At 44.8% G+C, this 23,188-nt stretch overlaps 1 protein-coding gene and 1 long non-coding RNA gene across 2 annotated transcripts; one reads left to right on the forward strand and one right to left on the reverse strand.

Moving 5' to 3' along the window:
• Positions 1 to 13,481: 13,481 nt before the first annotated feature.
• On the forward strand, positions 13,482 to 14,098 carry LOC143828756 (uncharacterized). Its single transcript, XR_013227853.1, has 3 exons — positions 13,482 to 13,569; positions 13,689 to 13,808; positions 13,940 to 14,098. It is a non-coding gene; the product is annotated as an uncharacterized LOC143828756 (long non-coding RNA).
• Positions 14,099 to 14,524: 426 nt separating this feature from the next.
• Positions 14,525 to 17,951, reverse strand: LOC143830058 (uncharacterized). Its single transcript, XM_077321897.1, has 4 exons — positions 16,214 to 17,951; positions 15,570 to 15,653; positions 15,307 to 15,390; positions 14,525 to 15,027 (listed from the first exon to the last, which is right to left on the reverse strand). The coding sequence occupies exons 1-4, from the start codon at positions 16,833 to 16,835 to the stop codon at positions 14,528 to 14,530; spliced, it is 1,290 nt and encodes a 429-aa protein (XP_077178012.1). The 5' UTR covers positions 16,836 to 17,951; the 3' UTR covers positions 14,525 to 14,527.
• Positions 17,952 to 23,188: the final 5,237 nt, after the last annotated feature.

Raw genomic sequence — 23,188 nt, forward strand, 5'->3', positions numbered from 1 at the left:
AGCTCTGATCAGCGGCAACTAAAAAGGGTATCTGAACCTTTGCGAGAAAAAGAAATGTTGGAAGAGTTTGGAACTTGGCATGCATGACTTGCTGCTGTTCTGTTAAAGAATGCATGGGGGAGCAAGAAGGAATGTGTCCTCAAGCTCTTGGGCAGGGAAAGTAATGAGATGGGCAGCTGGTAGGTTGGCTGGCAGGATGAGTGAGCTGAAAAACAAAAAGGGAACAAACACCCAATATGATAAAACAAGGCAGGAACTTGAAGGTTGAGCAACAAATATATATTAAGATTAAAGTACAAGTATTTATTATTACGTGCACATAAAGCAGAATAAAAACGTTAAAACAAGAATCACAGTGTGCATACAACCTCAATGGTTGCACCATAGACCAAAACATGTTGGTGGCCAAAACGCATGGTGGCTGGGTTGCCACCAATACACAGATGATACCCAGCTTTTCCTTCTGATGGATGACCTCCCTGATTCTTCCCCAGAAGCATTAGCCTGGAAGTAGTGACAAGATGGCTCAAGCAGAGTCGTCTGAAGCTCAACCCTGGAAAGATGGAGGTCTGGGCAGGAAGGGACCATGGAAGGAAGCACAACTGCCTACTCTGGATGGAGTGCAGCTCATAGCAGTTCACCAGGAACCTGGGCATGATCCTGGATGCTTCCCTTACAATGGAAACCCAGATTACAAAGGTAGTGCAGCTAGCATTTCACCACCTCTGCCAAGCCAAGCTACTAGTGCCCTACTTGACCCCAGAATACCTATCCACAGTGATCCATACAATGGTCACCTCTAGATGGGACTTCTGTAACTCACTCCATGCAGGCGTACCCTTATCCTTGATCCAGAAACTGGTACAGAACGCTGCAGCCAGGATGCTCACTAATACACTATGGAAATCCCACATCCGGCCTGTACTCCAATAAGTTGGCTGGCTCCCAGTTGAATTCCAAATTAAGCTTAAGGTTTTGGTATTTCCCTGCCTATACCCCCCAAACAGCCTTACGCTCTGCCACTTCCAACTGGCTGTGGATCCCTGGCCCCAGAGAAGCACGTTGGACTTGTTATATTTTTTACTATGTTCTATATAGTTACTCATGATCTTCTATGTAAACCATCCAGAGCCATATGGAAGGGCGGTAGAAACAAACAAAAAAAACAAAAACAAACAAACAGATAAATAAAAGTTTTCAATCCAGAGGGTCGTCGTCAGTGGTCAAATAAACTATATGCACATCTTTAATAATACACTATAATAATAAGATCTGGTTGGTGGCATAAGAATCATAAATGTGAAGCTTCTAACAATATGTAACAATATTCCTGATGTGGATGTAGACTTAGGATTGAACCTTGGCCCTGGACAGAAGGGTGGTTCTTGACTACTTTAATTTTTGATTGTTAGCTCACCTCTACTTCAACCCCTCAGACAGAGAAGTTCACCTGAAGGATCTGCAACAGGTATTTTTGCAACTATAATATCCTCCTGATATGGTAAGAAAGATGATTGGAAAGGCCAGAATAATACCCAAGAACAGTTTGCTACAAGACAAGCCCTAAGAAAATGACAACAGAACACCACTAGTGGTCACTTACAACTCACAAGTCAAGTCAGTTCAACTCATTATTAATGGCCTACAACCCATGTTGTATTGTCCTCACAAAGGACATTGTCCTCACAAAGGCACTGGGGGCTGACCTTTTTTACCCACAGACAGCCTGCTAACCTAAAACAACTTCTTACCTGCAATTACAAACTACTTAATAGTAACATGGGCTCTATTACCAAGGCCTGCAACAAAATGCCAACTTTACTCTCATATAGACCTTGGCAAAACTATCACTGGATCCAGCAGCATCAGCCATACCATCTCAGGCTCATACTCCTGTTCATCTTGTAATGTGACTTATACCATCACATGTCTGTAATCCCAATGCCCTTTACATTGGACAAGCAGGTCAGTCCTTTCGACAAAGAATTAATGGGCATATGTCTGAAATCAGAAACCACAACATTCAGAAACCAGTGGGGGGACATCCAGTTGCTGTCCCAAAATTAGCAGTTATCATATAAGGATTTTCAAAGGGAGATTAGGAAGAGAGACTGTTGAATTGCAACTGTGAATGAAGCTCAAGGCAATGCATCCTCCTGGACTGAATCAAGACCTAGGTTTCCTGTCTCGTTATGAATGCTGATTTCTCCATGCCTACTGATGATGATGTCATTTGTTCAGTCATGTCCGACCCTCGGCGATTCTATAGGAAAGTCTTCGCCATGCACCCCTGTCTCTGACTGCTTCTTTTAGTTGCTTCATGGTCATCCCTGTATCGGCTTTGATCGTATCGAGCCAGCGAATCGTTTGGTGACCATGTTTCCTTTTGCCACTGACCATGCTGAGTATTAATGATTTTTCTAGTGAGTTTGATCGCATGATGTGTTCAAAGTAAGTGAGCTTTAGCTGTAATATCTTGCCTTCTAATGGCATAGTTGATTTACTCCTCTCTAAAACTATCTTTGCACCTACTACCATGCCTACTACCTCTCTGCATATCACACCTCATATTGTCTGTCACTTGCAAATCATATTTCAAGTAACTCTTGTTTCCAATATATAGGACAGATGGACTTACATTCTAGCTGTAGCTGAAGAAATGAACAGTGACTTGTGAAAGTTCATGCCCTACCACAAATCTTGTTAGTCTTTATGGTGCTACTGGACTCTTACTCTTTTCTACTTAAACTAACCTAAAGAAACATTTCTTTGCACATCTAATTGAGCTAAGAAAACATAAAAAGACTAATACAGAACTGGTTTATATTTAATTTTAGTTTTGCAGAGATTGTGCATGAGCAAAATACACCTACTCATTTCCGCACCCTCAAGAGACTAGATCCTTGGCTGCAGAGCTGAGGTCTCTGTTCCATCCAACATTCCCTCTCCAGTTGCAGCAGTCACTGATACGTCAAATACAATTTGGGTGAGTGAGTCATATGTGATCTGATCTTCTGATACTTATATTGAATTTTACTACTTTGGATATCCTTGACCTCATGGACTCGAACACATTACCTTCAATGGTTCCCAATCTCTTTTTTCCCCTTCCAATGTAAAGATTCCCCCAATTTTAGCATCCAGCCACCATCCCCTGTGCAAACTGCTGTAGCTGACAGTCTCCTGAGCACATTTACCAGATGAGTAGACTCTAGTTAGGGCAAGGTATACAAAAATGTTGAAGATTAGGGGAGCAGTTCTGACCTTGCTGGCAGCAACTACACCATTCTGACAAGCAGTTCAAAGGTTCCTTATTAGAGGTAGAAAAACTGCATGGAGTGCGCTGTTCTGCTTGTAACGACTCCCAAATTTCTGATTAGTTGTGGCAGTTTATGTAAGCCACCTGGAATCCTTTGGCCCAGCATCAGGGCATGAGACGTCAGAGCTAAACCTTCTTATTAAAAAAAAGTAACAGTACAATCACAGCTCCATATTTATAGCTGTGCTGAATGCCCTTTGGTAAACAATGCAGGGAGAAACAACTTTGTATAGAAAGAGGAGAGATGTGGCACATATAATATTGATAGAGTAAGCTTGGTACAAAAAAGGTGTTTTTTTTTTTTTTTTGAGAGAGAGAGAGAGAGAGAGAGAAGATATTGTATCTGATACCTGCCCTGACCATGTAGGTAAATGAATGGTGTTTGTTCAGTGAAGGAGAAGGAAAGATCCTTTGCATATACTCTTCATTATATTACTTTAGTATTACTTTAATACTACAAAGCCCTTGTGCTGCAAACTGGCTTGAACTGTCATTGGTGGTCTTCAAGCAGTGGTTGGAGGGGATACTTTAGGCTGATCCTGCACTGAGCAGGTGGTTGGTCTTGATGGCTTGTATGGCTTCTCTAACTCTATGATTCTATTCTAAACCTTACCTGGGTCCAAAACCATACCAGTGGGGGGCTGCTTCCACTATTCTCATTTTCCCCCCTCCAACAGAAAATTTCTGCCTACAAGCCTGCTACATGTCATGTCATTTTTAGCCACTGGAAACTCAGAATCTGACTTACTAACTACTAACTTGTGGCGTTTGTTCCAAATGGGACTTAATTCAAGTTCATAGCTAACTCTTTGGACATAAATATTCATATTGTCATCATGGTGTGTTGGTGAAGGGTTGATTTGGGATGGTTTTATAGTGTGATTTTTATCGTGTATATTTTAATTTGTTAGCCACGTCAGTAGCCACGTCAGTAGTGAGGACAGAAAGATAAGATATAATTTCTGTAAAATTAAAAAGATAAATGTATAAATAAATATATAAATCATATTTAGGGGACATGAATGCAATCCAGCCCTATTACTGTACAATCACTGTTCATTTCTATAGGGAGTTCCATAATCTAAGGGAAAGTGCCTTATATATATTCTGATCATGATTTAAAAACTCATTTGGGTTGTAATCCTGCAAATGTTGTTTGCAATAACCATCTGGTTCTATCGTGTGTAATAAACTAGACAACTTCTTAGAAAATACTTTGGACATAATCATGCATTATGATACGGAATGTTCCTGCTATAAAATAAATCCAGAAGCCATTAAAAGAAAGTACATCCATGCCCTTCTAATGTGGATGCTTCATTGTTCCTATCCCTATTCCTCAACAATCTGTAAAAAAAGCCATTCCCCAAATTTCTGAACATATATTTTTAATAAAGATGCTTCCAACAACAGCAAGGAAGACAATACAATTATAGAAAGGAAGGGTTTATTTACTTCTCCATTTGGTTTTAACTCTAATTGTGTAACTCAGCAATTTATTTAATAAAATGCTGTTCATTAGCTCATTCAGATTCATTTACCTAAAACATTTATATTTCACTTTTCTAAAAATGTCCAAGGAAGCTTAGCTAACAATAAGAATACAGTACATTTAAAATACAATACAATGCTAGTAAAAGCAATAAATAAGTAGTGTGCCATCTTAATAACTGAATGCTGAACTGGCCAGGCTGTATATATGGAAAATAAAAGGAGAACAATAGGAAGTGCCCAAGACTTCCAGCATGTGTTCCTGGCAATGCCATCCTAGGCCTCTTCGTCCCTTTACTGCTGGTAAGCCTCCCCAACTGGTCAGCTGATTGACAGTAGTGGGGTAAGGTGCTCTAGAGCAGGGGAAGTCAACCTGTGGCCCTCCAGATGTTCATGGACTACAATTCCCATGAGCTCCTGCCAGCAAACGCTGGCAGGGGCTCATGGGAATTGTAGCCCATGGACATCTGGAGGGCCACAGGTTGACTACCCCTGCCCTAGAGGATTCCCCATCCTGGTGAGGACCTGTGGAGTGTAGAAGCACCAGGGCCTGCAACCAGAACAGATCAAAAGAAGTCACATTTTGGACTTTAACACCTGGCAGGCAACCACAGCTTCTTGTCTTCCTTCTTCAATTTAACCTCTCTAGCCATTTAGCACTTTCTTCTATATGCTGCTGTGATTTCAAGAAATTGCCACTATTCTCTTCAAACTAGTTGAAGAAGAGTTGATTTTTATAGTCCACTTTTCACCCCCCAGAGTAGTCTTGCCTTCTCTTCCTCTCCTCACAACAGACACCCTGTGAGGGAGGTGGAACTAAGAGAGCTCTGACAGGACTGCTCAGTGAGAACAGGTCTAAACAGGACTGTGATTAGCCCAAAGTCACCCAGCTGGCTGCATGTGGAGGAGTGTGAGAACCCTGCTCTTCAGTTTAGAGGCTGCCACTCTTAACCACTACACCAAGCGGGCTCTCCAAGATTACTGCTGCATTGTTAATTAGAGATAATTCCCATAGACTTGCATGTGAGAGTGCAAAGAATCCTCACCAATATGAGAATCCCAGACTGTATGGCAAGATGAGTGTTTCCAGCCCCCAACTGGTGCAGGGGACACATTTCCTCTTCCTGTTCCCATTGGAAAAGAAGTGTCCAGGCTGGAAGAATGAAGCAACCAGGCCATTTCATACAGCTGGGGGTGGGGGCTATTCACCCATTGCTCAACAGCAGGTATAGCAGAATGGGGGGAAATGCTGATTCAGTTGTAATTCCTGGGAGAAGCCATAGATTAGGCAAGTGAATTGGTTAGACTTTCTGTTTCTCTTCAGCTGGGGCCTTAGCAGAATGTGAGAAGGCCAGGACTGAAAAAGTTATGTAAAACAGTTATTGCCATAAAGTTTAAAGTTTGTACAAAGATTGAGAGTGTTTTAATGCAAAGATAAAATTAATGTACATCAAAATCTGTGGAGCTACTCACCTGAGCCATCCTTCATTGCATAATTATCAGTTACTACATGATCAAGCAGGAATTTTTTAACTGTTTTCAAAATGGCAAATTTTGCCCCACTTAATGTTGTTCTGGCAGCTCTTGACTTGGCCTGGTGAAGAGATGGGGTTGCCACCTTTGGGCTGTAAATACCTGGTGATTACAAGTGTAATGCCTGAAGAGGGCAAGGTTTGGGAAGGGGAGGGACCTCAATGGAGTTAAATATCATAGAGTTTACCTTCAAAGCAAGCCATGTTTTCCAGGTAAACTGGTCTGTCTCCTGGAAATCATTTGTACTAGGGGGAGACCTTCAGCCACCACCTGGTGGTTGGCAACTATACAAAGAGTAGAGTTGGCAAGATTAATGCCATTTAGAATAGATCATTTTGCATCTGGAGGCATCTGAGGATGGGCCACGCAGGGAGATAGGCTGAGAACACGACTGATGCTGGTAATCATTAGCTTCCACTGATGGGGGAGGGGGGAGTTAAACTGCTGATGGGCAGCATATCTCAGCACAGGTTTTTATGCAGACAAGAAAAAACAAGGTATACTGCTGACGCATTGAGGCTTGAACAAGGGTGGGTTTTCCCAAATGCTAATAATTCCACTGGCCAGCCTTTTAGAAAATCTGCTGCATTAAGAGAAATGGGGGGAAATGCATATTTCAGCTTATAGACCGGAAACTCTACTTGAATCCATTTCATTGTTTTGCATTTTCTGATATGGGGACCAGAATTTTCTCCTTGAGCATCCTATGAGTTGTTACAACCAACCAAATCTAGGGTAAACTTCTAAATGCAAAGCGGAAAATGAAACAGGAAAATGAGTCAGCATGGTATAGTGGTTACACTGTCAAACTAGTATCTGGGAGACCCTTGTCTGAATCCCATGATGTAGCATGCAAGCATGCTGGATGACCTTGGGCCAGTCATGCACTATCCATCTCACCTACCGTGTTTCCCCCAAAATAAGACATACCCATAAAATAAGCCGTAGCAGGATTTCTAAGCATTTACGCAATATACGCCATAGAAGTAAAGCTGCAGCTGACTTTTTACTTAGCACTGTGAGTCTCTCTCTCCCAGCCACAGGGCTGGGAATCCACCCTGACTTGGGGGTGTTTCTCCCTCCTCTCTTCAAAGGAGGGGGCGGAAAAGCCCAGCCAAGAGGAGACAAAGGGAAGAGCTGCCTGCCCTCCCTCCCTCTCTCCCTCCCTCTCTTGCGGCAGATTCCAACTTGTATCACCACCTCCTTCTCAGTGCAGCAGAAGTGATCCCAGCTTGCTCCCGGCAGCCAGAGCAGGAGAGGAGAGGCAGTGAGGAGGGCGTTTTTTTAATAACCAGGAACGACCAGCAGCAACATGCCAGCTGATGCTTGGCAGAAGACTTGGGCACCTGAAGCCAGCAAGGCATCCTCCCAGGCGCCAGCCCCGAGCACACCCAGCACATTTCCCCCCATCCCGCTTTTCTCCCCTCCTTCCCTCGCTGTGCATCTGCTTCTCTCCCCTGGCCCTTTTGGGGGTTGCTTTCCTGGTGGGAGGGGCGGAGCCTGCACCAGCATGCCTGTGGACACCTGCATGTGGGTGCAGGGTCTCTCTCACCCTACACAAACACCTTTGTTGATGGCACTGACATTTCTAAATACCAGTAGGGCACCCCCTGAAAATAAGCCATAGTGTGTCTTCTTGAGGAAAAATAAATATAAGACAGTGTCTTATTTTTGGGGAAACATGATACCTCACAGTTGTTGTTAGAGTAAAATAGAGAAGGAGAAAATGTTGGGTCCTTGCTGGAGGAGAAAATGGAGTATAAAATAATTTTTTTAAAAAAGAATTGCATCTGTGACAATATAATGCAGTATACGTAATAACAGGGAGAAATAAAAATGGATGGGCATCTGTGTCCCATATCTTCATGCTGAAGGTAAATGTCTCTTAAAAGAAGCAAAGCAAGCTCTGGAAGTCAGTTAACTTTGCAAATGTCAGCTTGAATTGGAGCGTGAGAGACACCTCTGCAAATTTCCCCTTAAATCACAAAAGAGTTTCTATATGGCAGAGTAGCAAAATTCAAACAATAGGAGTATGTAACTAGCAATCCTTTTTGATGTTTTGTTGCTCGTTATCAAAGACACAAGATTTATTTTCCTGCCTGGAGATCAAAATATGAGTGGAAAAGCACTGAGAATAAATGAAGAAAACAAGTCCTGATGGTATCTAGTTAGCAGAGACGTCATCCTGGGAACTGACAAATCTTCTTCCCTACCTGACAGCTTTCATCACATTAAGGAACAAAGCTTCTCAGCCAGCTTGCAGCACTTGGACCAAGATACTGATCTCTCTCGCACAGAAGGAAAGACGAAATTACTACGGCATGCATTCATGGCCCACAGAGTTTTATTAATTTGCATGCATTGGGGCAGCAGAAGTACAATCCAGGCTAGATTTGTAGAAAGAACCAATTACCAAGTTTGAGGTCGCAAATAAAATTTAACAAGAACAAGGAGTGCATTGAAATAATAAATATGAAGTGCTTTAAACATTTTAAAGTGTTCTAAATGTTTTGTGTTAGTTTTTTTGTTGGTTTCTCTGTGTGGGCTCAGAGATGTCCTAATATGCGAACAGAAGTTAAAGGGAGTAGAATAAATCTTATTAAACTTGTATGTAACTATAATCTTCTGTACCATAAATAAAGCCAGGCAGGGATGATGGGAGGAGTTGGGACATCCAATGAACGGCCAATCAGGTAAACTGTTCCACTCCTAGCTGCATCCCCCTCGACCTTTTACCACATGGAAGAAGTGCCAGTCCACTCTACTGCACTGACCACCAGAGGTGAGCTAGCTGGTGAACAAGCTAGGAGGGAGGGATGGGGGCCTCAGACCATGGTTGGGGGGAGGGTGATCACCCAGTTAGTGCCTGGGACTTGGGAGGGAGAGGGGGCCAGGTCTTGCCTCCACTACATGTGGGGACAGGACCGCCACCAACCAAGGTGTCACCTTGCCTGGCCAGCTGATGGGCCAGACTTGGCACTGTGGGAGCGTGTCCACCACCGAGAGCCAGGGAAAAGGGCATGGGGAGGCTGTAATGTGAGCCCTTACTCTGGTGCCAGCCTTCCCATGGGCCCAGCCCACCTCCAGGCCATGTACTAAGATGGCTATATGACCCGGGCAGATGCTAGACTTCATCAAGGAGGGCAACCAGCTGCCAGACAGGGGCTGGGGGGAGGCGAGCCCTGGTCTTGGTGCTGCAAAGGAGCCCAGCTGCCATGGGGAGGTGCGAAGGGGGGCAGTGAGCAAGAAGTGCACACTCATACTCTCATAGAGTTGGAAGGGACCTCTAGGTTCATCTAGTTACAATCCCCTGCAGAATGAGGCGATTCACAACTACCTTCCCACCCACAGTGACCCCAGTTCCATGCTCAGATGATACCCCCCAAAAAAGGTCTAGCCTGGAGGAAATTTGCCTCAAGTTTCAAGAAGATTGGACCAGGGCCACCATTCCTAGAGGCAGAGAGGGTGTTCCAATCTGACCTCCAATGAAACAAAACCAGAGAATCTGTTTTTCCTACCATTGGAAACAATGGAGGTCGGATGGACCACCCTCTTTGGGTGTGCCCTGGTCCAATCCTTTCAATAAAGTATCGGCATAAAGTATCATCAGCTGATTACATCTTATCTTTGAATATATGGTTATCAGTTGAAACTTGCATTGTGTATTTCATTTCATTCTTACAAGCCCCCTGTATTCAATTTTTCACCCAACAATAGCCAGTGGCAATAACAGCTTTTGTTCAGATTTAATCTAAATCATTCATTAACTTTTTGTCCTTTCCATTTTCTCCCTGAATAAACAACAGGAGCTCTAGGCCTCCATTACTTCTAAAATATTAACTGTGATTCAAGCCTGGTCTTTTCCAGTCTCTAACAGATGGAAGTGAGTGGAAAACTGTGCTCATTCTATTATATACAGTATAGTTGTTTGAGGGCATGAATGATTTTCAACCATAACCCTTTTTTTTTTGCAGTCAACATTAGTCCTTATAGGTTTTGGAGCCAATCCAAAATGCAGTGCTAAAAGAACACCCAGGCTCTGGACAGATAGGGAAGAAATGCTAAGCACATGTTTTTATTTGGAGTTCTGGGCAGCATAATCCTATGATGATCCTATACTCGGTCACACCAGCTTTGTGTAATGCTGAAGAGCAGTGGCTTCTAATCTGGCAAGCTGGGTTCGATTGTGTGCTCCTTCACATGCAGCCAGCTGGGTGAACTTGGGCTGCATGGGGAAAAGAAGAGGCAGTCTACAAGTCTGCCTCTAAGGGCCATTTCGCACAGAGCTCAAAGTTGCTATTTGGTTGCCGTTTGTGAAAGCGCTACTTCAAGTAGCGAAATGTAACTAGCCGTGCCCGTAACGCACAGCTGCGGTTTTTGCGGAATTTGGCACTTTCACTTCTCGCCACTTTCGTAACCCACAGGCTTCCGGTTCTCCGTCTTATCGCTACAAAGGAGGTCCCTTTTTAGCGCTTCTGGCCTCCCGTGCCCGTCAATCAAACTGCAGGCACACCTTTGACCTCGACCCTAAAGCCGAACTTGTCGGGGTTCCCTTTTTTTTTAAAAAACCCAGGAAACCCCGTAGCAACGCGTTATCGTCCAATCATTGGCGCCCTTGGAACGTGTTTTCTATTGTTTTCTAGGAACCAGATGCATTGACATGTTTGATTGGTTAATCCCCGCCCACAGTACACGCCCACAGGTTACCTGCTTATATGCACCTGGGCAGACACGCGGTCGGCCTCACTCTTTTGTTTGCGTAGCCTACTGCCCGCAGCACAGGTCAACGTTGCAATGGAGAGGCTTATTTTTCAATTGCTGGCTTACATGCTCGCGGTGGTCCAGCGCATGAATACCGCCTTGTCGCGTCGGACGTATGCTATCGCGGAGTACCGAGAACGGGTGGCCGGAACGCTGACCAGCAGCAGAAGACGTTCTGTAAGGGTAACCATGGCGGCCAAGAAACGCTGGCAAGCTCTGGCAGAGGTCCGGTTCCCCCCCCGGTTCTGGGTGGACGAACGATCCTCTGACTGGTGGGAGAATTTTGTGTGGACTCGCTGGGATGATGACCACTGGATTGCCAACTTCAGGATGTCGAGGGGGACATTTTTTGAACTCGTGGAGGCTCTACGTGGACGCATGGAGAGGCAAGTCACTGGCATGCGGCGCCCCGTTCCAGTTGAAAAAAGGGTGGCTGCCGCATTGTGGTACTTGGCCACCCCTCAGTACTTCCGGACAGTAGCCCAGCAATTCGGACTCGGAGTCACTACGGTTGGCGATATCCTTAAGGAGTTCTGCCTCGCCATGGAGGCGGAATTGTTCAGCAAAGTCGTGTGCCTCGGAGACCGGCTTGGAGCGGTGAGTGTCATTCCATCCCCTTTGCCCTTTAAATTTTTTTTCTTGTTTGACAGGTCAGCAACGAAGACGCGATACACCCCACGCTGACATGCCATGGCTTATATTCTTTTCTTTCCCTTATTCCAGAGTATGGACGGGTTTGCCAGGCTTGGATTCCCGCATTGTTTTGCGGCCGTCGATGGAAGCCACATCCCTATCCGTGCCCCCGGGGGAAGCATAAAAGAGTACGGGAACAGGAAGGACTTTTGCTCTGTTCTCCTGCAAGGAACAGTGGACTTCTCCGGCCGGTTTATCGATGCCGAGGTGGGGTGGAGTGGCAGGAGGCATGATGCCCTTGTTTTCAGGGAATCCAACCTCAGGAAAGCCATGGACGAAGGGGTCTTTGTTCCAGGAAACCCCACCGCCACCATTGAGGGCGTGCGTGTGCCGGCGTTGGTCCTCGGGGACGGAGCCTACCCATTACGACGCTGGCTCATGACTCCCTACAAGCGGCCAAGGACGGACGTGCAGAGCCACTACAACCTCAGTCACTCCCGGGCAAGGAATGTAGTGGAGCGTGCCTTTGGACGTTTGAAGTCACGGTTCCGTTGTTTAATGTCACGACTCCATGTACATATTGACAATGTGACTCCGCTGATAATCGCATGTGTGATTTTGCACAACATATGCGAGGACAAGGGACATAACATCCCCTTCCCTGAGGACGAACCTGAACCTGTAGTCCTTCAGGATACACAGGACATCCCTGAAGCAAGGAGAAAAAGGATATATGCTGAGGGGTGCAAGGTTCGGGACGCCATAGCCACCCACATCTACAGAAACAGGAGGCGTGTTTAATTGTTTTTCCTACTCTGTTGTTGAATAAAGTTTTGTGTTCTTTGTTTAACCTTGTCTTGTGCGGTTTGTGTACTTTGCCAGCAAAAAAACGGGGATTCTCTGGTCCAAAAGCACTTTGACAGCCCTAAATGCTAACTCCCCACTGAAATTGACAAACACAATACGGAAGCGCTGAATGGGGAAAGTTCGGGGAGGCGGGTAGCCAGGAAGTATTGGCGACCCCTGTCAAACCGGAGGATCAATCCACTCATGTTCCAAGGAATAATTTTATTGGTGGGCAGCTTTGATACATTTAAAAAACGGGGTGGTCGATCGGAGCAACGCACGTTCGTTCCCTAACCGTCATTCCGAAGATGCCGAAGCCACGGAAGGGCTCCTTCTGGCAGCGCGCCGAGGCTGAGGCACTTCTGGAGCTGGTGCTACAATCAAAAAGTGTTGGCCGCCTAATGGCCAGCACCCATTGCCACACCAAGGGTGCCTACCTGGTGTTGGCTTCAAAGCTGAGGGAGAGGGGCTATGTCCGGACCTGGGAGCAGGTCCGGACAAAATTCAAGCGCCTTAAGCTGGACTTCCTAAACAGTCTGGAACAGTGGGGGGGGATCCCGCAGCCAAGTGGGAGGACGGTCTTCCACGACCAGATGGTGAAAATATGGGAGAAGGCTGGGAAGCCCCCCCTGGACATGAGGAGGCATATGGGTGAGTGCTGCCCTCGTTGTGTTTTGCCCTTAAACATGCATGGAATGACTAGCTGCCTCTTTCCCCTACTGTCCCCAATGAAATTCGAGAAAGTATTTAGATGCTGTCAACCCCCTCAGACTTAGCCAGCCAGTACTGTAGAACCACTTTGGTTATGCGCTTAGACTCTAACTGTGGTGTGTCCACCAGCTGTGTTTCATCTCTGTTTTGTGTGCTTTTAATTATGATTTGTCTTTTTCTTTGCCCAGCCACACAATCACCATCCAAGCTGGCAACAGCACCTGAGCGTGAGGAGGGGGAGGAAGAGGGACCTTCCACCTCGGGACAGGCTGCAGGTGAGAGTTTTATGTCTGTGAGGGAGACCCATGTGTGTGTACCCACACGGAGCCATATGGGAGCCTGATGTGATGCTTCCTTTTGGAGTGTGATCAAATTCTTTGTTTGATTTCTATAGCTGAAACTGTGGAGGCAAGGCTGCGTGCCATGGAGGCCAGAGTTACTTCCCTGGAGGCTCAAGTGGCGGAGCTGAAAGGGGAGATTGAGCAGCACAGGCAACAGAGGGAGGCGGAAGAGCGTAGGTTATGTTCCCCACTGCCCAACTCTTCTCACACTGTGGCTAAGGCCACTTAAAAGTGTATGCATGTAAACTAAAGAAATTTGAAAATATGTGTGGTACTAATGTGTACTTTTTCTCCCTCCCCACAGTTAAGAAGAAGGAGGACGAAGAGCTCTTCCGGCGCAAAGTTAGGGGGACCGTGGGACGGCTGTGCAGGAGAGTTAGGGCGATGGAAGGGGCTGGGGAGGGGAGCGGTGGGACCTGAGTTTTGTTTCCTGTTTGTGTTTTGGGGTAGGGGTTGGGGGGGGGGGCTCCAAGTTTCATTCCCCAATGTTTTTCCCCTGTTAAATGTATACTTTTGTTAAAAAAAATTGGTTTTCCAGGGGGGTGGGGGGTGGTGGTGCTGGTGGGGCTCCAAGTTTCATTCCCTAATGTTTTTCCCCTGTTAAAATGTTTTTTAAAATAAAATGTTATTGCAAATTTTATAACAAGACTCCAGTGTGACTTCTTAAACTCGCACATATTTAACCCCACACCACACTCCTAAAACTCCTTGAACTAACACCCCTCCAACCTCCAACCCACACAGCAGTACCACAATATACACAATCACTAGAGAGGCCGCTTTCAGCCTTGCAGATTCTACAGTAGGGTACACAGAGACAGAGTCAAAAATATAAACTTTATTCAACAAACAACAAAACACAGATAACATGAAATAGAAAAAGTGGGCAAAACTAGGAGGGGGAGTACTTGTCTGCTGGTTTTATTTTTCTCTTTCCGAGAATAGTCCTCCTTCTTGTTTGGGTGGAGGCATTCTGAGAGGGAGTCGGTGGGGTGGGTGCTGGAAGTGGTGGTGTTGGTGTGGGTGGTGGTGGGGGGGCGATTTGTGGAGGGTAGGCCCTTTCCATGACCGCTACAGCCCTCTCCATGAGTCTCCTTATCAGACGCACCTCCTCCACGCCTTCGCGTAGGATTTGGTTTGTCTCTCTAAGGACTGCCCTCAATTTTCTCCCCTCCTGGGCAATGAGTGTGAGCATGGCTTGGTCAGCGGCCGCGGCACGCCGTGACTCCTCATAGCAGTGCTCAAGGAGCCTCTCTCCCACGCTTGTCAAGACGGAGACGCGCCTCAGCCTGCCGCGTTCCCTCGTAAGCCTCTCCTCTGCTGGGAGCGCACCTCTAGGTGGTGGGCTGCCTGGAGCCAGGGGTGGTTCCTCCTCCTCATCTGAAAGAACCTCTGTTGGCAAAAAATGAGAAACAAAACTGTTAGTAACATCCAAAAAGTCAAAACACACCATGGTGGACATGGTGTTCTTTTTTGTCCCCGTGTTTTCCTGCCAAGAATTTAAACAATCCCCGGCGAGCACATGGCTATTGTTTGTTTGCCCATGGTGTGCTTTTACTTTTGCCTACTTGCACAGCAGGACTCTCAACAATTAAAAGGGAGCACATGGTTAGTGCCTAGCGACATTGTCCTGCAGCTATGGCTCGAAAGGAACAGGTCATGCACGCTCACCATCTTGAATCTGTATCCGCCTGCGCCGGGCAGGAGGTCCAAGCACCCTAGGCTGTTCCTCCTCCTGTGTTCCGGGTATGAAATCTGCAAAAAAAGGAAAAAAAACAGATCTAGGACCAAAGGGTGGCAAAGCCAGCTTCAAAGCCTACACCAGCAACGCAGAGGGACTCTCTTCTTTCTCTTAGCAGTGCTGCTGCCCTGCACAAACAGAAAAGCACAAAGCAGTTAAAACAGCCCCCCCCCCTATTTTTACTAATACCTACCAATGTTAGTTGATGCCCCCGAATCACTATCCACGTCAGGTGCTGCTGGAGACTCTAGGGGCCCCGTCCCTGGCAACTGTGTCTCTGTGGACAAGAGCAGAAAATAGTGAAAAACGAGCAAGCATACACCATGAACCACAAAGCAAGCTCCCAAAGTTGTGAGCCAAAGTACTGCAGAAGGCCTATGGGCGAGGCATGCTGCAAATATTTTGGGGCTGTTGGTTAAACATGACCGTTTCAAATACTAACCACATCAAGCACTCCACAGCCAACCATCTTAATAAATCTTTTAAAAATTAAAATTAAATTATAAAATTAAAACCGTTTCAAATAGTAACCACAGCAAGCACTCCACAGCCTACCTTCTTTTAAAATCTTTTAAAAATTAAATTATAAAATTATAAAATTAAAACCGTTTCAAATAGTAACCACAGCAAGCACTCCACAGCCTACCTTCTTTTAAAATCTTTTAAAAATTAAATTATAAAATTATAAAATTAAAACCGTTTCAAATAGTAACCACAGCAAGCTCTCCACAGCCTACCGTATTATGCGTTGCAACGAACACACGAGAAAACGATGCCCAAACGTCAGAACACACATTTGCTTAAAAGGAAATATAAAATAAAAAGAAAATCACTTACCGGAGGCAAGGGGCGTTTGCTCAGGAGCCTCCTCTGGCTCCCCAGGAACGATGGCGATCAGGTCCAGCGTTACCGATTCCGCGGCTCGTTGCTGGACGGGGGGTGGAGGGCGAAAGCTGGAGGAGGTTCCCTCGCCGGGATCCTCCTCAGCGGGTGGTTCCTCGACCGGGGCAGCCGGCTTCCGAACCACCTTAAGGCTCCGGCCGACGCGCTTCGGCCTGCCGGATCCTTCCCCGTCCCCGTACAGCTGGCGCTGCTCCTCGAAGTAGGGGCAGGTCACCTTTTCGTTGCCGGAACCCTTGTTATGGTTCACGGCTCTCATGTACTCTGCCCTCATTGTCTTGGTCTTCGACCGGCATTCAAGGCCGGTCCTGTTGTGGCCCAGGGCGCGCATCTTAATAGCCACTTGTTCAAAAACCTCCCTATTCCTGTGGGAGGACTGGAACGCGTCCTGGATTTTCTCCTCCGAGAAAATCCCGATCAGGTCCCTGATCTCCGCGTCCCTCCAAGTTGGGCCACGGCCGGTTGCAGGGACGGACGAGGCTTGAGAAGACGATTCCATGTTGCTTTTGCTAGTAGCTGAGCAAAATGGTGGTGGGAGGTGCAGGGTGCAACGGATCATATACCTTCCCGCACACAAAGACAAAGGGACTAGCCGGCTCCTGATTGGTGGAGGGCAGCAGGGGACACGCACATTGGCCACATCAGGTCACATGTCACGTTCAAAACTCCTCGCGCGGGAACAGGATCTGCTCCTAATGGCCAGATTGGCGCCCTTGTTGTTTGACTTAACGCATGCGCGTATTCGTTTACACGCGAGAAGAGCAGTTTGAACATGCAGCGGGAGCCATTTTAGGAAAATGTCCGCCATTACACAAACGCATGCCGGTGTTCAACCGAGAGCAAGTGCGGCAGTACTCGGCAGTTCCCCAATAATATTCACCAGCCACAGCATAAATCAACCAAACATGACATGTAACTGGCGTACGTTCGTTGGCACGCTCAGAGGAATGTTTTTTAAAATGAACGGGGGACGGCGACTCCGCTTGCCGGAGGTCTAGCCGCCAATGGAAGGGGTTGTCCGCACCCAAGCACAAGCACGCACTGGGAACCACACAAAGACCCACTACACATAAGCCGCCCCTCATGAAATCACCACGAATCACGTCTATTGAACCCCTCTAAGCTAAGCAGGAGACTGCGAGCGGCGAATGTTCGTTGGCACGCTCAGAGGAAAATTTTTTAAAATGCTCCCTGTACGTTGACTCCGCTAGGACTGGCCGATGGTAGACGGGGTTTTAAGCTTTGGGCAAATTTTGGGAACGTGACGGTGTGTGCCACTGTGCTTGTGAAAAACTCTTGTGGTGTCCGGGCAGAATTTCCGAAAGTGATCGTGCTTGAAAGCCAGTCGCTGTCCCGTTGCCTCGTAGATCCCCGCTCGCTCGGAGAAAAAAAAAATGGCGAACAGTTCGCCGGAAGTTTGGAGGACAGGCTCGGGAGGAGGGACTTTGAAGAACCCGCAACAATGGTAACGCACAGGTCTTTAGCGCTACTGTTGCAGATTGGTTGCAGGAGTGTATCGCTATCCGGAGGGTGAATCCAGTTTTCTGGATTCCCCTAGAAGCGCTACAACGAAGCGCTTTTTGCGGGTCGGTTTCAGGATTGTTGCAGATTGTTTACGACGTCGTGCGTTATGGCAAATTAGTAGCGTTTTCAATCAGCAACCATTGTGCTATTTTTAAGCCGTGGGAAATGCCCCTCAGTCTCAGCTACTGCCCACAGTCTCAGACTCAGAGGCAGGAGGGCCTGAACCACAACCAGGTCCAAGTGCCCAGCCTCTCCAGCTTTTGGATACCAACCCTGTTGCTGGAGCAGTGGCAAGGGGACCCAAGTTCCCAGCGGGAGTACCTGGTAGGCCCCAGGGCACTGTCAAGGCTATTTTTTTTTTCAAAATGTAAACAGCATTGCTAATAAAGAAAACTGCCTTTGGTGAGGCCTCAGTGCATTGAGTGAAAGCATGATTTAGTGCCTCGTAACAGTTCCTCATCTGAAGAACTGGATTTGATGTCCCACTCCTCCAGTTGCAGCAAGCTGGGTGACCTTGGGCTAAGTTGTCTTAGGGCTGTTTTTGCAGAGCAGTTCTTGCAGTGAGTTCTCTCAGCCCCACCTATCTCATAGAGTGTCTGTGGTGGGGAGAGGAAGAGAAAGACTGCTTTGTAAGCCGCTATGGGACTCCTTCAGGTGGTGAAAAGCAGGGTATAAGAAAAAGCAGTTTTTCTTTTTCTCTTGTTAATGCAAGAGACCCTTCACCCATCCTACCCCTCAAACATAGATGAGAGAGGCTCCAATCATACCTAAAATAAATTATAAGTCTCCGGGTTTAAGAACATGGAAGACAGTGCTTGCCTCTGCAGAGATGAAGAACATTCAGAAAGGCTGGATAATTGTGGTGGAATAGTTGTCGTTGTCTATCAGGAAATCTTTTATATTTGAATTCTGAATACATCATCACACACTATTGAGGAAAAGTGTGACCAATATAGTTTGATAAATTGCAGCCATCAGGAAAACTGAAGTGTTTAGTTGGGACCCGTACTTTAATTGTCATTTACATTTGCTATCATTCAACATCATCAGATTACCCAATTTAACTTACATTCTCTTTTTTCCTCTTCCTCCATGTTATGGCAATGATTAATTTTGGAAATTTGAGAAATCTAACATGAACATTACAGCTCATGACATTGCATGGTTAGATGAAAATCTCTGTTCGTTCAGTCCCATAATTTAAAAATCTATCATAATTTCAAGTGTTATACAATTATAAATAGATCCAGGGCCAGGCATTCACTGAACCAATTAATTTGTTATTTTTCTCTCTTTCTTTAAACAGGCAATTTATTTGAATTTATTAAGCTTCTCTATTATATAACAGCTGCTAGAATGAAAATGTTGGTTTATCTAGATGAATGAAATACTGAAAATCTCATTTAAATTTTTTAATAATCACCAACTCCTGACAGGAAATTGCCAATAATTTATTTTGAAAAATAAAATAAAATAAAAATAATTTTATTTTGGAAAAAAATAAATCCCTAATGAAAGAAAATGAAAGATCAATTGCTGCTTAAAAAAAAAACAAAGAAAGACACACATACAGGCCATAAATATGTTATTCTGAATAAAATTAAAAGAACTAAATACAAAATCTACAGTATAGAGTCTATATTGTAATAAGTTAGAGTTCAATCATATTTGATTTATTTTTATTTATTTGTTTGATTCATTATCTGTCGCTGTCAAGCAAGTTTTCTAGTGGTGTTACAGCACAAAATAGATCCCAACAAGATAAAATATTAAAACCAAAACATGGTCTGACAGTGAGGGGAATACCGCACAAGGACCAATGTTGCCAAATGTTTTCAGAATGCAGAAACACTATATTAAATAGTGGAATTTCATCATTCCACATAATTTCATCATTCCAGTAGCGTTGTATTCATTCCCCACAGGTTTCTGGTGTCAATGGAATCGCAACTAAGGAAGCAATATTTTTCTGTGCTTCTTCCCACCCCTGTCTGTCCATCAAACAGAACAGCTAATGGGCTGTTGTGTTCATGCTCCCGAAAAGCCCCTTTCCCTTTAAGAACTGTTTTTTTAAAAATGCAAACACACCAGTTGCAAAGAATATTTGTTCAATCATTGTTTCAGAAAGACCTTTTCTGCTGGCATAGGAGCTGGCACTTAATTGTTTACACGCTCCTCAAGTAAAAAAAAAAACCTCCCCCCATGGGCGCGATTTGTGGGCAGTGTCGAACAAGGGGCTGTATTGTGCTTAGGAACTTTAAAGACAATTGCAGTAGGGAGCTTTGTTTCACTGTTAATCACTTCTGTGGAGGGACTTGCTCGCTCGTTGCTTGCGCCGGTCTAAGGGGGGGGAAATGGTGATCGCTTCTCTGGAAGTTCAGGGGCAAGAGCGGGGGAGGGACATTCTTTCTACAGCTACATTGAGAATGCACATGTCTTTCGCTGATGTGTTGCAGCTTGTGCTCAGAAGTGTAGCGGTTTATTCAGGGGGAATCCACTTTTCCCAATTCTCCGAAAAGCGCTACAACGAAGCGATTTTTGCGGGAGTGTTGCAGATTGTGTGCGACGTCATGCAAAACATCGAATTAATAGTGTTTACCAAAGGTAAGACTTCTGCTACATTTAAGTCGTGTGGAATGGACCTGAGAATAAGTTAATATATTAAAAAATCCAGCCTCATTCCTCCTCCCTCCTCCCCCTCCCCAGTGCCTCAGGATCAGTTTCCCAGGGTTAATCATTTATTGTGAAATGAACATTCTCCTAGCTTCCCAGAATGCTCTCTGAGTCCTACCATATGCAACTTCTCCCTTTTAGCCGACCTTGCTGAGTGCCCATGAGCAACCCCACAGACTCTGCATGCATCCTCTCATCAGCCCTCCACCCTCCTTTGCAGCCTTGGGCACCTCTGCTGCCACAATCTGGCAGCCCACGTGAGGGTATGGCTGCATTTGTCAAAATTTAAGTTGTTGAGACTAAGGTCTTAATTAGGGAGCTGAGACCACAGTTATCAAAGGAGTGAACTGCCTTTTTGACTATGTGACTGCCAGGCTGAGGTGATAAAAATTAGCTCTGTGGCTTTCAGTGATGTTATTGGGTGTAAAAAGAGATAGAGGTCTGGGCATCTGAATGCCAGATAAGAACACAAAAAACGTAGACAATTAAAACTATCTTTATCTCCAGGTAAAATCTTTGAATGCTGCTGCTAACCGTTCTTCTCCCTATGCAGGTTCTGGCATTCTGGTCCAAAATTTCAAAAGCTGTCATTCAATATCTAACCCTGATGGAAAGATAATTTCTGACATGCTTGACTGAAATTTGCCTAGATACAGCTTTCTGGTCAGTTTTGGATTAACAAAATCCTGCCAGGTACTTATTGCAGTCTTGGAACAAGAAGAATGGATAGGGAAATCAGGTGGAATCCACAGGGATTCTATTTCTCTTACTTAGCGTTAGATCCAGCAGACATTTATCAAATGTATATACCTGAGAGAGAGATTTGAGAACAAACTAGGGATTATGTTAACGTAGTGCCGACTCCACTGCATAACAGATTCCTTGGTTGTGTTTACTAGATGGTCTTAGGCCTGGTACTGCAATCTCCCGGGCATTTAGACCTGAGCTTTTTATATCCATGTGGAGGCCTCTTCGTGTGCAGCTCAGCACATGACAGCTATGGGATTTACCCAGGATATTTTAAGTCCTAGCCATTCTGTTGTCATACTTTGGACCTGATGTTCTGCATGGAAGAGTGATCTGGAAGTCAGAGAGAGAGAGAAAGAGAGAGAGAGAGAGAGAGAGAGAGAGAGAGAGAGAGAGAGAGAGAGAGAGAAATCCACTGTCATGGTCAGATCACCAATGCATAGTTATTAACTTACATTTATTTTGCCATAACTTGTGGTCCCTTCTGCTCAGTTCATTGGGATAGACCTTCCACTTTATTTATAAAGCCTCTTTATTTTTTATAGCTTCCTTGACTTCTGCTGTTAACCATGTAGGCCTTCTTTTAGACATGGCAGTGCCTTTCCTAATCTGAGGAAGTATTCTATCAGGGCTTCAAAAATAAATAATTGACATAAATGTGAATACCTTTTTCTTAGAAACAACAGAGCTGAAAATATAACTCATCAAATTTCAGAGATTCTTGTAATATTTTGATACTTGCAATAATACCCTGATCACCACCATTGCTACTTTGTACCAGTAAAAAAATAAAAGACACCTCCCCAACCCTTACATATTTCTGCAGAGTACTTTTTAAAAGATATTTCATATAGATTATTCAGGTTAATTAAGTTGTCTTGAAAATTGTTAAATCCTGATGAAGCTTGGGAGTCAGCAGAGATCAGAATGAAACATTTCATAATAGCAAACATGGGGGACGGGAATTATCCAGATTTCTCAAAGTTTTTGAGCAAACACAAGGCAAATTGTGTGTATTCAGTCTATGCAAATTGAAATGTATATTACGCTTGACTTCCAGCTTTAGCAATTTTGCTGAATAAGAGCTACACAAAAGGAGGCATTCTACTTGATACAGATGCAGCACTTGTTTTATTAGCACGGCCTTGAAAAGACTGCAGTTGCTGTTTTGAGCACCTAAAACAAGCACTTCAGTTATGAGACTGATGATGATTTACAAGTGAAAACAAAATCAAGCATGTATTCAATAACCTGTCATACAGAAAGCCATTTAAAAAGTCATTTGCTTAATCATCAAGTCATGATAATATTGTAAATTGTGGAATTTTTGCCTATCATTTCCTCTAACAACATAATAAGCTTCAAGAAAATGTCAAAACAGCACTCCTCTTGAAAAATTCAAAATAGAGGCTGGACACCAGAAAAGACTATTTCACGTTACCATTTATGATATACATATATAGGTATATATATCAAAACATAAGACTTGTTTCCAGTTAGAGTTTGGTAAAGAATGAAGAAATGAGGCAGAGGTTGTGTGAGTACATCATTCTGTTATCCCATGGTTACTCATGTACACAATTGCATATTACTTTCTGATATGATTATGTGGTTAATATCACCAATTTCAAATAGTAAATATTTGCACATTATTACACTAGGAATATTAATGGAATAAAATTTCATTTGGCATCCACAAATTATACCACAGAATCACAGAAGCATAGAATCATAGAATAATGGAGTTGGAAGGGACCTCATGGGTCATCTAGTCCAACCCCCTGCACTATGCAGGACACTCATATCCCAATTGCTCATCTACTGTAACCTGCCACCCCTTTGCCTTCACAGAATTAGCCTCTCCGCCAGATGGCTATCTAGCCTCTGTTTAAAAATTTCCAAAGATGGAGAACTCACTACCTCCCAAGGAAGACTGTTCCACTGAAAAACTGCTCTAACTGTCAGGAA

The sequence above is a fragment of the Paroedura picta genome, chromosome 2 (assembly GCF_049243985.1).
Source record: "Paroedura picta isolate Pp20150507F chromosome 2, Ppicta_v3.0, whole genome shotgun sequence".
Taxonomy (NCBI): Eukaryota; Metazoa; Chordata; class Lepidosauria; order Squamata; family Gekkonidae; genus Paroedura; species Paroedura picta.